The sequence below is a fragment of the Salmo trutta genome, chromosome 16, assembly GCF_901001165.1.
Source record: "Salmo trutta chromosome 16, fSalTru1.1, whole genome shotgun sequence".
NCBI classification, from domain to species: domain Eukaryota; kingdom Metazoa; phylum Chordata; class Actinopteri; order Salmoniformes; family Salmonidae; genus Salmo; species Salmo trutta.
The window spans coordinates 170,581-185,246 of record NC_042972.1 but is presented as its reverse complement, the minus strand read 5'-3'; the positions used below and the strand labels follow the sequence as shown (position 1 = coordinate 185,246).

The following is a 14,666-nucleotide window of genomic DNA, read 5'->3' as shown; positions in this document are numbered from 1 at the left end:
TTGACAAAACCACACCATACCATGTGTTATTGACAACAACACACCATGTGTTATTGACAACAACACACCATGTGTTATTGACAACACCACACGATGTGTTATTGACAACACCACACCGTGTTATTGACAACACCATCCCATATGTAATTGACAACACCACACCATGCCCAGTGTTGTTGACAAAACCACACCACACCATGTGTTATTGACAACACCACACCATACCCTGAGTTGTTGACAAAACCACACGATACCATGTGTTATTGACAATACCATACGTTGCGTTATTGACAACACCACACCATGTGTCATTGACAACACCATCCCATTTGGTGTTGACAACACCACAACATTTGTTATTGACAAAACCATACGATGTGTTATTGATAACAACACACCATCCCATGTGTTACTCACAACAACACAATCCCATGTGCTGCTGACAACCATACCATATGTTATTGACAACAACATGCGATGGGTTATTGACAACACCATACCATGTGTTATTGACAACACCACACCATGTGTTATTGACAACACCATCCCATGTGTTATTGACAACACCATCCCATGTGTTATTGACAACACCACACCATGTGTTATTGACAACACCCTCCCATGTGTTATTGACAACACCACACCATGTGTTATTGACAACACAATCCTATGTGTTGTTGATAAACACCACACCATGTGTTATTGACAACACCATCCCATGTGTTATTGACAACACCACACCATGTGTTATTGACAACACCACACCATGTGTTATTGACAACACCATGCCATGCCCTGTGTTGTTGACAAAACCACACGATGCCATTTGTTATTGACAACACCATGCGATGGGTTATTGACAACACCACACCATCCCCTGCGTTATTGACAACACCACACAATGTGTCATTGACAACACCATCCCATGGGTTTTTGACAACACCATAGCATGAGTTATTGACAACACCATCCCATTTGGTGTTGACAACACCACAACATTTGTTATTGACAACACCACACCATCCCATTTGGTGTTGACAACACCATACGATGTGTTATTGACAACACCATACCGTGGGTTATTGACAACAACACACCATCCCATGTGTTATTGACAACAACACACCATCCCGTGTGTTACTCACAACAACACACCATCCCGTGTGTTACTCACAACAACACACCATCCCGTGGGTTATTGACAACACCATACCATGAGTTATTGACAACACCATACCATGAGTTATTGACAACACCAAACCATACCATGTGTTGTTGCAACACCATCCCATATATTTCTGACAACACCACACCATGTGTTTTTGACAACACCATCCCATGTGTTATTGACAAAACCACACCGTCTTATGCTATTTACAACACCACACCATAACCTGTGTTTTTGACAATACCAGACCTTCCCTTGTGTTGTTGACAACACCACACCATGTGTTATTGACAACACCATACCATGTGTTATTGACAGCACCATACCATGTGGTATTGACAACACCATACTCTGTTCTGACCCTTTACAGTGAACTACCGAGACTGTATAGGACTGACCCTAACCCTTTACAGTGAACTGTCTAGACAGTATAAGACTGACCATAACCCTTTACAGTGAACTGTCTAGACAGTATAGGACTGACCATAACCTTTTACAGTGAACTACTTAGACAGTATAGGACTGACCCTTTACAGTGAACTACCTAGACTGTATAGGACTGACCATAACCCTTTACAGTGAACTACCTAGACAGTATAGGACTGACCATAACCCTTTACAGTGAACTACCTAGACAGTATAGGACTGACACTTTACAGTGAACTACCTAGACAGTATAGGACTGACCATAACCCTTTACAGTGAACTACCTAGACAGTATAGGACTGACCATAACCCTTTACAGTGAACTGTCTAGACAGTATAGGACTGACCCTTTACAGTGAACTGTCTAGACAGTATAGGACTGACCCTAACCCTTTACAGTGAACTACCTAGACAGTATAGGACTGACCATAACCCTTTACAGTGAACTGTCTAGACAGTATAGGACTGACCCTAACCCTTTACAGTGAACTACCTAGACAGTATAGGACTGACCCTTTACAGTGAACTGTCTAGACAGTATAGGACTGACCATAACCCTTTACAGTGAACTACCTAGACAGTATAGGACTGACCCTTTACAGTGAACTGTCTAGACAGTATAGGACTGACCTTTTACAGTGAACTGTCTAGACAGTATAGGACTGACCATAACCTTTTACAGTGAACTACTTAGACAGTATAGGACTGACCCTTTACAGTGAACTACCTAGACTGTATAGGACTGACCATAACCCTTTACAGTGAACTACCTAGACAGTATAGGACTGACCATAACCCTTTACAGTGAACTACCTAGACAGTATAGGACTGACACTTTACAGTGAACTACCTAGACAGTATAGGACTGACCATAACCCTTTACAGTGAACTACCTAGACAGTATAGGACTGACCATAACCCTTTACAGTGAACTGTCTAGACAGTATAGGACTGACCCTTTACAGTGAACTGTCTAGACAGTATAGGACTGACCCTAACCCTTTACAGTGAACTACCTAGACAGTATAGGACTGACCATAACCCTTTACAGTGAACTGTCTAGACAGTATAGGACTGACCCTAACCCTTTACAGTGAACTACCTAGACAGTATAGGACTGACCCTTTACAGTGAACTGTCTAGACAGTATAGGACTGACCATAACCCTTTACAGTGAACTACCTAGACAGTATAGGACTGACCCTTTACAGTGAACTGTCTAGACAGTATAGGACTGACCTTTTACAGTGAACTGTCTAGACAGTATAGGACTGACCATAACCCTTTACAGTGAACTGTCTAGACAGTATATGACTGACCCTTTACAGTGAACTGTCTAGACAGTATAGGACTGACCCTAACCCTTTACAGTGAACTACCTAGACAGTATAGGACTGACCATAACCCTTTACAGTGAACTGTCTAGACAGTATAGGACTGACCCTAACCTTTTACAGTGAACTACTTAGACAGTATAGGACTGACCCTTTACAGTAAACTGTCTAGACAGTATAGGACTGACCCTTTACAGTGAACTACCTAGACAGTATAGGACTGACCATAACCCTTTACAGTGAACTACCTAGACAGTATAGGACTGACCATAACCCTTTACAGTGAACTGTCTAGACAGTATAGGACTGACCCTAACCCTTTACAGTGAACTACTTAGACAGTATAGGACTGACCCTTTACAGTGAACTGTCTAGACAGTATAGGACTGACCCTTTACAGTGAACTACCTAGACAGTATAGGACTGACCATAACCCTTTACAGTGAACTACTTAGACAGTATAGGACTGACCCTAACCCTTTACAGTGAACTAAGGAATGAGCAAAAACCAGGACTGCTGAACAGAAGAGAATGGGGCCAGTATAGGTGCAACCTGATAGGCCCCAGTCGGTTAGTGACAAATGAGAAGGTTGTGTGAGTGTAGCGTCACAGCCCAGATAGGTTAAATTACCCTGCTGTCCTGCTAGGATGTTAGTGTGAAGACCTAGCACTGGGAACTTAGTAAGCAACCTAGTAGGGAAGTTCTATTCCATCTGTTTCCATGGAGAAAAAGAGTGTGATTAAGTTCAGCCACTGTCAGAAGGACATCTTCTGTTTCTTCGTTCCAGAGAAATGTCCAGAGTGTGGAGTGAGCTTCAGCAGTGGCAGGCTGGAAGAGGCTCCTATCCGTATCCCTAACCCTTTTTCTAACGGACACAAAACCCCATGCTGCTTCCTGGTCGCACCTGCTGAAGAAAACAACCTCAGGTAACCAATGACTACTGTGTTGGTGTAAAAGGCAACATGCTCTTCTAAGCAGATGGTCTGTTTGCTGCACATTGAATGAACACAAACTCAATGCACGGACAGCTGTTACACACATCATAGATTGATTGAATGTAGATTGCTGTGTTTAGGGAGTTTGATGGCGGCTCAGACCTACACACTGGGATCACAGACACTAATGGTAGGTTTTTCACCCATACTGTAACGGTACATGCTACAACTTCTCTTCACAATTTACTCAATGGAAAGTTAACATTACTGACATCAAAATGCCATTAGGACTAAAACTGGATACGCTTAATACTGACAGTCAGTGTCTTTGTTCTAAAGGAGTGGTGTTCAACTACACTAAGCCAGGGGTCCGGCAGGACCAGCGAGGCTGGGAGATATGTATCAGTATTCCCCTTATCCAACCAGACATGTTTAACCTTCTCAACCAGTGGGACCAATACCTCAACAAGTTCTCAGACGCCGAGATGTGGGACCCAGCATACAAAAGGTGCACCTTCATATTGAACTTTAAGATCCTATTACTGTATTACTGATATAGGAACAGTTGATAAAGTCTCTATTTGTCGCGGCTGTTTGATTGATCGGACCAACGCGCAGCATGGTTGTGGTTCCACATATTTATTAAACGTGAAACTGAATGCAATACACTAAATACTTGAAGAAACAAAAACAACAAACCGTGACGTAGAGAGGAAAACACACTACTCAAAAGATAATCGCCCACAAAAACAAGTGGGACAAACATCAACTTAAATAGGACCTCCAATTAGAGACAACGACAACCGGCTGCCTCTAATTGGAAATCATACCAAAAAACAACAACATAGAAATACAAAACTAGAAACTGAACATAGAAATAGAGAAACAGACAAACACCCCCTGTCACGCCCTGACCTACTCTACCATAGAAAATAACTTACTATGGTCAGGACGTGACACTATTACTGTATTACTGACAGAGGAACAGTTTGTTTTTTATTTAACCAGGAAAAGCCCATTGAGAACCAGAGTATATTTTTCAAGGGAGACATGGCCAAGAAGGCAGCAACAATCAATACATTATAGAATTATAACATACAACAATACAATACAAGAACATGATCCAGCCTAAAAAAAGCATTTACATTCCTCCGTAACAGTCTCCCATCAATATTTTAAAGTCTCTATTACTGTATTACTGACAGAGGAACAGTTGTTAAAGTATATTACTGTATTACTGACAGGGGAACAGTTGTTAAAGTATATTACTGTATTACTGACAGGGGAACAGTTGTTAAAGTATATTACTGTATTACTGACAGGGGAACAGTTGTTAAAGTATGTTACTGTATTACTGACAGGGGAACAGTTGTTAAAGTATATTACTGTATTACTGACAGAGGAACAGTTGTTTTGGCATTGAGATTGAGGTAAAGGTACTGTAATAAACATGTTTATCTTCTGGTCTTGTAGGTTTAACAAGGAGACGCACAACTGCTACAACTACACTCTGATGTTTCTAAACCGTGTGCTAGCAACACAGGGGAAAGGCTCTCTGACCAAAGACCAGTTCACTCAGAGCTTCGTCCTGCCCAAGATCAAGAGAGCCTGTAAATACACCACAATGTGCAGGGAGATATCACAGAACTACTTCTATATAGTGGACAGTCCTGTTAATACTACATAGTAAATACATAGTAAATAACTTGTAAAATTGTATGAAATGTATGCATTCACTACTGTAAGTCGCTCTGGATAAGAGCGTCTGCTAAATGACTAAAATGTAAAATGAGATATCACAGAACTACTTCTATATAGTGGACAGTCCTGTTAATACTACATAGTAAATACATCAATGTGCAGGGAGATATCACAGAACTACTTCTATATAGTGGACATTCTTGTTAGAGTGATGGCCACAGTGCTACACAGAACATGAGTTAAAATGACCATCATCCCAGAAACCCTGGACTCACTCCAATTCGCATACTGCCCCAACAGATCCATAGATGCCACAATCTCTATTGCACTCCACACTGCCCTTTCCCACCTGGACAAAAGGAATGCACTCTATGCTAATCACTAAGCTAAAGACCCTGTGACTGAACACCTCCCTCTGCAACTGGATCCTGGACTTCCTGATGGGCCGCCCCCCAGGTGGTGAGGGTAGGCAACAACACATCCACCACGCTGACACTCAACGGGGGCCCCTCAGAGTTACAGTTCATATAAGGAGATCAGTCAATTGAAATTCATTACGCCCTAATCTATGGATTTCACAACTGGGAATACAGATATGTACAGTTGAAGTCGGAAGTTTACATTCACTTAGGTTGGAGTCATTAAAACTTGTTTTTCAACCACTCCAAAAATGTCTTGTTAACAAACTCTAGTTTTGGCAAGTCGGTTGGGACATCTACTTTGTGCATGACACAAGTCATTTTTCCAACAATTGTTTACAGACAGATTATTTCACTTATAATTCACTGTATCACAATTCCAGTGGGTCAGAAGTTTACATACACTAAGTTGACTGTGCCTTTAAACAGCTTGGAAAATTCCAGAAAATGATGTCATGGCTTTAGAAGCTTCTGATAGGCTACTTGACAACATTTGAGTCAATTGGAGGTGTAACTGTGGATGTATCTCAAGACCTACCTTCAAACCCAGTGCCTCTTTGCTTGACATTATGGGAAAATCAAAAGAAATCAGCCAAGACCTCAGAAAAAGTCTGGTTCATCGTTGTGAGCAATTTCCAAACGCCTGAGGGTACCAAGTTCATCTGTACAAACAATAGTACGCAAGTATAAACACCATGGGACCACGCAGCCGTCATACCGCTCAGGAAGGAGACGCGTTCTGTCTCCTAGAGATGAACCTGAAAGGCCGCTCAGCAAGGAAGAAGCCACTACTCCAAAACCGCCATAAAAAAGCCAGACTACTGTTTGCAACTGCACATGGGGACAAAGATCGTACTTTTTGGAGAAATGTTCTCTGGTCTGATAAATCAAAAATAGAACTGTTTGGCCATAATGACCATCATTATGTTTGGAGGAAAAAGGGGGATGCTTGCAAGCTGAAGAACACCATCCCAACCGTGACGCACGGGGGTGGCAGCATCATGTTGTGGGGGTGCTTTGCTGCAGGAGGGACTGCTGCACTTCACAAAATAGATGGCATCATGAGGTAGGGAAATTATGTGGATATACACTACTCAAAAAAATAAAGGGAACACTTAAACAACACAATGTAACTCCAAGTCAATCACACTTCTGTGAAATCAAACTGTCCACTTAGGAAGCAACACTGATTGACAATACATTTCACATGCTGTTGTGCAAATGGAATAGACAACAGGTGGAAATGATAGGCAATTAGCAAGACACCCCCAATAAAGGAGTGGTTCTGCAGGTGGGGACCACAGACCACTTCTCAGTTCCTATGCTTCCTGGCTGATGTTTTGGTCACTTTTGAATGCTGGCGGTGCTTTCACTCTAGTGATAGCATGAGACGGAGTCTACAACCCACACAAGTGGCTCAGGTAGCGCAGCTCATCCAGGATGGCACATCAATGCGAGCTGTGGCAAGAAGGTTTGCTGTGTCTGTCAACGTAGTGTCCAGAGCATGGAGGCGCTACCAGGAGACAGGCCAGTACATCAGGAGACGTGGAGGAGGCCGTAGGAGGGCAACAACCCAGCAGCAGGACCGCTACCTCCGCCTTTGTGCAAGGAGGAGCAGGAGGAGCACTGCCAGAACCCTGCAAAATGACCTCCAGCAGGCCACAAATGTGCATGTGTCTGCTCAAACGGTCAGAAACAGACTCCATGAGGGTGGTATGAGGGCCCGACGTCCACAGGTGGGGGTTGTGCATACAGCCCAACACCGTGCAGGACGTTTGGCATTTACCAGAGAACACCAAGATTGGCAAATTCGCCACTGGCGCCCTGTGCTCTTCACAGATGAAGCAGGTTCACACTGAGCACATGTGACAGACGTGACAGAGTCTGGAGACGCCGTGGAGAACGTTCTGCTGCCTGCAACCTCCTCCAGCATGACCGGTTTGGCGGTGGGTCAGTCATGGTGTGGGGTGGCATTTCTTTGGGGTGCCGCACAGCCCTCCATGTGCTCGCCAGAGGTAGCCTGACTGCCATTAGGTACCGAGATGAGATCCTCAGACCCCTTGTGAGACCATATGCTGGTGCGGTTGGCCCTGGGTTCCTCCTAATGCAAGACAATGCTAGACCTCATGTGGCTGGAGTGTGTCAGCAGTTCCTGCAAGAGGAAGGCATTGATGCTATGGACTGGCCCTCCCGTTCCCCAGACCTGAATCCAATTGAGCACATCTGGGACATCATGTCTCGCTCCATCCACCAACGCGACGTTGCACCACAGACTGTCCAGGAGTTGGGGGATGCTTTAGTCCAGGTCTGGGAGGAGATCCCTCAGTAGACGATCCGCCACCTCATCAGGAGCATGCCCAGGCGTTGTAGGGAGGTCATACAGGCACGTGGAGGCCACACACACTACTGAGCCTCATTTTGACTTGTTTTAATAAGGACATTACAAAGTTGGATCAGCCTGTAGTGTGGTTTTCCACTTTAATTTTGAGTGTGACTCCAAATCCAGACCTCCATGGGTTGATAAATTGGATTTTCCATTGATTATTTATGTGTGATTTTGTTGTCAGCACATTCAACTATGTAAAGAAAAAAGTATTTAATAAGATTATTTCATTCATTCAGATCTAGGATGTGTTATTTTAGTGTTCCCTTTATTTTTTGGAGCAGTGTATATTGAAGCAACATTTCAAGACATCAGTCAGGAAGTTAAAGCTTGGTCGAAAATGGGTCTTTCAAATGGACAATGACCCCAAGTATACTTCCAAAGTTGTGGCAAAATGGCTTAAGGACAACAAAGTGAAGGTATTGGAGTGACCTCAATCCAATAGAAAATGTGTGGGCAGAACTGAAAAAGTGTGTGCCAGCAAGGAGGCCTACAAACCTGACTCAGGTACACCAGCTCTGTCAGGAGGAATGGGCCAAAATTCACCCAACTTATTGTGGGAAGCTTGTGGAAGGCTACCCGAAACGTTTGACCCAAGTTAAACAGTTTAAAGGCAATGCTACCAAATACTAATTTGGTGTATGTAAACATCTGACCCACTGGGAATGTGATGAAAGAAATAAAAGCTGAAATAAATCATTCTCTTTACTATTATTCTGACATTTCACATTCTTAAAATAAAGTGCTGATCCTAACTGACCTAAGACGGAATTTTTACTAGGATTAAATGTCAGGAATTGTGAAAAACTGAGTTTAAATGTATTTGGCTAAGGTGTATGTAAACTTCTGACTACAACTGTATCTGTTGGTCACAGATACCTTAAAAAAAAAAGTAGGGGCGTGGATCAGAAAACCAGTCGGTATCTGGTGTGACCACCATTTGCCTCCTGCAGCGCGACACATCTCTTTCACATAAAGTTGATCAGGCTGTTGGTTGTGGCCTGTGTAATGTTGTCCCACTCCTCTTCAATGGCTATGCGAAGTTGCTGGATGTTGGTGGGAACTGGAACAAGCTGTAGTACACGTCAAGCCAGAGTATCCCTCAATGGGTCTGGTGAATATGCAGGCCATGGAAGAACTGGGACATTTTCAGCTTCCAGGAATTGCGTACAGATCCTTGTGACATGGGTCATGCATTATCACGCTGAAATATGAGGTGATGTCGGCGGATGACTACAATGGGCCTGAGGATCTCATCACGGTATCTCTGTGCATTAAAATTTCCATTGATAAAATGCAATTGTGTTCGTTGTCCATAGCTTATGCCTGCCCATACCTTAACCCCACCCCGATACCATGGGGCGCTCTGTTCACAACGTTGACATCAGTAACCCGCTCGCCCACATGACACCATACACTCCATCTGCCCGGTACAGTTGAAACTGGGATTCATCCATGAAGAGCACACTACTCCAGCGTGCCAGTGGCAATCAAACATGAGCATTTACCCACTGTAGTCAGATCAAGACCCTGGTGAGGATGACGAGCACGCAGATACATAGCCCATCTGTACACAGCCCATCTGTAAATAGCCCATCCAACCAACTACCTACCTCATCCCCATATTTGTTTTTTGTTTTCTGCTCTTTTGCACACCAGTATTTCTACTTGCACATCCTCATCTGCACAATTATCACTCCAGTGTTAATTGCTAAATTGTAATTAATTCGCCACTATGGCCTATGTATTGCCTTACCTCCTTACTTCATTTGCACACACTGTATACAGATTTTTCTATTGTGTTATTGACTGTATGTTTGTTTATTCCATGTGTAACTCTGTGTTGTTGTTTGTGTCGCACTGCTTTGCTTTATCTTGGCCAGGTCACAGTTGTAAATGAAAACTTGTTCTCAACTGGCCACCTGGTTCAATAAAGATGAAATAAAAATAAACTAAAGATGAGCTTCCCTGAGACTGTTTCTGACAGTTTGTGCAGAAATTCTACGGTTGTGTAAATCCACAGTTTCATCAGCTGTCCGGGTGGCTGGTCTCAGACCATCCAGCAGGTGAAGAAATTGGATGTGGAGGTCCTGGGTTGGCGTGGTTACACATGGTCTGTGGTTGTGATGCCTGTTGAACGTACTGCCAAATTCTCTAAAACATCATCAGAGGTGGCTTATGGTAGAGAAATTAACATTAAATTATATGGCAACAGCTCTGGTTGACATTCCTGCAGTCAGCATGTCAATTGCACGCTTGAGACATCTGTGGCATTGTGTCGTTTGACAAAACTGCACATTTTAGAGTGGCCTTTTATTGTCCCCAGCACAAGGTGCACCTGTGTAATGATCATTCTGTTTAATCATCTTCTTGATATGCCACACCTGTCAGGTGGATGGATTATCTTGGCAAATGAGAAATGTTCACTAACAGGGATGTAAACAAATTTGTGCACAAAATTTGAGAGAAATCTGATTTTTGGGCGTATGGAACATTTTTGGGATATTTTATATCAGCTCATGAAACATGGGAACAGCACCTTACATTTATATTTTTGTTCAGTATAATATGACCCCACTATGGAAAGGGGAGGTTCTCACGAACACTATCTCCGTTTTGCTCTACGACCCCACAAGAGTCATGGGACTCTTATGAAGGTAACTCGGTACCAGTTTTAAAAAATGAATAGAAGTATGGAGGTAGTTTTGCGTCAACAAAAAAAAGGGTTAAATATGTGTCCAAAAAACAAAAATATTTCCTGTGCTTTCTTATATCTCCTAGATATAGGACACACTCCAAAACCTTAGTCCTTATGGGGGACTGTCTGTTTTGTGATTTCTGAATGTGTTATTCAATGCGTTTCTATTGGCTATAGTAGTAGATGCTAAATTCAATGTTCTATCAATTTTTATTTATTTACTATACAGGGGTCCTAAAATCCCAAATCAAATTTTCAAATGATCCATGGTATGACCATCTTAAAAAATACTTGGAGGTTAATAAATATCTTAAAAATGTACTTTACTGCTGCTCCCTCACTCGGATCAGCCCTGGCCTGGATCTGAACTGGATCTGGCCTGGATCTGGCCAGGTCTATATGGAACGGGTCTAGTTGATCTCGGGTCCGTTCGGAAGGGGTCTCAATATTTCAACATTTAAACTAATTTATGCATACTGGTTCCAGACAGGAAAGCCCCAGATACATTTTTGGGACGGGTCCAACTTTTTGGACCCGTGAAGGCCTCTACATTCAGGACTTCTATATCAGGTGGTGTCAAAGGAAGGCCCTACAAATTGTCAAAGACTCCAGCCACCCAAGCCATAGACTGTTCTCTCTGCTACTGCACGGCAAGCAGTACAAACACACCAAGTCTGGAACCAACAGGACCCTGAACAGCTTCTACCCCAAATCCATAAGACTGATGAATAGTTAGTCTGGGTAGCTATTGGTTAACTATTTAACTATCTGCATTGATCCTTTTTGCACTAACTTTGACTTATTTAAAACATTTTGTCACTCTTATCCAGAGTGACTTACAGGAGCAATTAGGGTTAAGTACCTTGCTCAAGGGCACAGACAGGTTTTTCACCTAGTCGGCTCAGAGATTCAAAGAAGTGACCTTTCGGTTACTACCTCAATGCTCTTAACCACTACGCTACCTGCTACGCGACCTGCCGCCCATAAGCTGCTGGTACGGTTTCCTATCTGTCACTTTATTCCTAGTTAGATGTACACATCTACCTCAATTACCTCATACCCCTGCACATCGATACTGGTACCCCATGTATATAGCCAGCGTCCCAACGCGGTTAAGCCAAAACCAGGCCCCGTTATTCAGAGGGGCGTTCTACTATGCTCCCATTGGCTAGCTAGCGTTGTCTCACTCTCAGGTGATCAGCGCAGAGACGGTGACCTTCCAAGGTAAGGATGGAAAGTGTAATTTAACAGTTAGCTGCCTACAGTAATGCAGGCCAATTATCATCATGTTTGGTAACATTTGCCCATGTATTCATTTTCAGAGTTTCAATGAGTTGTAAAAATGTCTCAGAGAACGCTGCTGAATTCCCTGTATTGAAGGTCAGCTAAGTTAACCTAGGCTACTTAACGTTACTAGGTCGGTATTTAAAGTTGTTATATTATCATTAGTAGTCTATTATCTATTATCATATTTTCTCATATTTATTAGCTAATCATTCAGTCGAATACGCTACAGCCATTGAATCTGTCTTTGAGCGTTAAGGGAGGTTAATGGCTAGCTCGGTCCACAACATTATGTTAGATTTTTCAGTCTTGAAATACAAGGGCAAATATTATTCAATCAGTGACTGAAATTTCACGCTACTTGATATTCACTTCCGGACTTGGAGAACGCTCAAAGCGTTGTAGAATGCGTCTCTGAATAACGGAGCGTGGTTTTGGCTTAACTGCATTGGGAAAAAGATTCATATAGCCAAGTTATCGTTACTCATTGTGTATTTATTCCTCATGTTATCTTTCTATAATGTTTCTCTCTGCATTGTTGGAAAGGGCCCATAAGTAAGCATTTCACTGTTAGTCTACACCTGTTGTTTACGAAGAATGTGACAAATAAAATTTGATTTGACTGTGAGGCCATGTTGTCTTTCTACACTAGAACACTGGGAATTACCCAGGTCTCCTTTAGAAACCATCACTTTACACACAGAGCTAATTGATTAAAACAAGACAAATTATATCATATTTTTAATCATAATCTGAATTTTTACTTTCACTTCAATCAAACAGAAAAATGTCTGTTATAAAGCATGTTCAAAAACAAATGTTTATTGATACATTCACATGTTAAGTAACAACACTAAATTCCACTGAAAACCAATCATTGAAATGGATGGAATGCCTTCAGAAAGTATTCATACCCCTTAACTTATTCCATATTTTGTGTTCGCCTGAATTCAATAATTATTTTCTTACCCATCTACACACAATACCCCATAGTGGCAAAGTGAAAACATGTTTAGACATTTTTGCCAATTTCTTGAAAATAAAATACTGAAATCTAATTTACCTAAGTATTCAGCTCCCTGTGTCAATCAATACATATGAAAATGAAATTCTGAAATCTCATTTACATAACTATTTAGCTCCCTGACTCAACACGTTAGAATCACCATTGGCAGTGATTACAGCAGTGAGTCTTTCTGGGTAAGTCTAAGAGCTTTGCACACCTGGATAGCACGATATTTGCACAATATTCTTCTTAGAATTCTTCAAGCTGTGTCAAGTTTATTGTTGATCATTGCTAGATAGCCATTTTCAAGTCTTGCCATAGATTGTCAAGCTGATTTAAAACAAAACTAACTAGGCCACTCAAGAATATTCAATGTCGTCTTGGTAAACAACTCCAGTGTATATTTGTCTTTTTTAGGTTATTGTCCTGCTGAAAGGTGAATTTGTCTCTCAGTATGTGTTAGAAAGCAGACTGAGCCAGGTTTTCCTCTAGGATGCAGGCTGAGCCAGGTTTTCCTCTAGGATGCAGGCTGAGCCAGGTTTTCCTCTAGGATGCAGGCTGAGCCAGGTTTTCCTCTAGGATGCAGGCTGATCCAGGTTTTCCTCTAGGATGCAGGCTGATCCAGGTTTTCCTCTAGGATGCAGGCTGATCCAGGTTTTCCTCTAGGATGCAGACTGATCCAGGTTTTCCTCTAGGATGCAGGCTGATCCAGGTTTTCCTCTACGATGCAGGCTGATCCAGGTTTTCCTCTAGGATGCAGGCTGATCCAGGTTTTCCTCTTGGATGCAGACTGAGCCAGGTTTTCCTCTAGGATGCAGACTGAGCCAGGTTTTCCTCTAGGATGCAGACTGAGCCAGGTTTTCCTCTAGGATGCAGACTGAGCCAGGTTTTCCTCTAGGATGCAGACTGAGCCAGGTTTTCCTCTAGGATGCAGACTGAGCCAGGTTTTCCTCTAGGATGCAGACTGAGCCAGGTTTTCCTCTAGGATGCAGACTGAGCCAGGTTTTCCTCTAGGATGCAGGCTGAGCCAGGTTTTCCTCTAGGATGTTGCCTGTACTTACCTCTATTGTTTCTTTTTTTCCCTAGAAAACTCCCTGGTCCTTGCCGATGGCAAGCATACCTCTTAACATGATGCAGACACTACCATGCGTGAACATATGAAGAGTAGTACTCCGTGATGTGTTGGACTTGTCCCAAACAGACATTAAACCATTTTAAAATCACCATTGGCCTCATGGTGAAATCCCTGAGCGGTTTCCTTCTTCTCCGGCAACTGAGTTAGGAAGGACGCCTTTATCTTTGTAGTGACTG

General features: G+C 42.6%; 1 protein-coding gene across 1 annotated transcript; it reads left to right on the top strand.

Annotated features, from left to right (window-relative positions):
- The first annotated feature begins 3,551 nt into the window (after positions 1-3,551).
- On the top strand, positions 3,552-5,577 carry mkrn2os.2 (MKRN2 opposite strand, tandem duplicate 2). The gene is made up of 4 exons (XM_029695164.1): positions 3,552-3,855; positions 4,005-4,054; positions 4,204-4,372; positions 5,338-5,577. The coding sequence occupies exons 1-4, from the start codon at positions 3,650-3,652 to the stop codon at positions 5,549-5,551; spliced, it is 639 nt and encodes a 212-aa protein (XP_029551024.1). The 5' UTR covers positions 3,552-3,649; the 3' UTR covers positions 5,552-5,577.
- The last annotated feature ends 9,089 nt before the right edge of the window (positions 5,578-14,666 follow it).

What these genes read in the sequence shown, in the direction of transcription:
- mkrn2os.2 (XM_029695164.1), top strand. Translation starts at nt 3,650, where the DNA reads ATGGAGAAAAAGAGTGTGATTAAGTTCAGCCACTGTCAGAAGGACATC. An exon ending in GCTGAAGAAAACAACCTCAG is followed by an intron (nt 3,856 to 4,004) that starts GTAACCAATGAC and finishes TGCTGTGTTTAG; the next exon opens with GGAGTTTGATGGCGGCTCAG. An exon ending in TGGGACCCAGCATACAAAAG is followed by an intron (nt 4,373 to 5,337) that starts GTGCACCTTCAT and finishes CTGGTCTTGTAG; the next exon opens with GTTTAACAAGGAGACGCACA.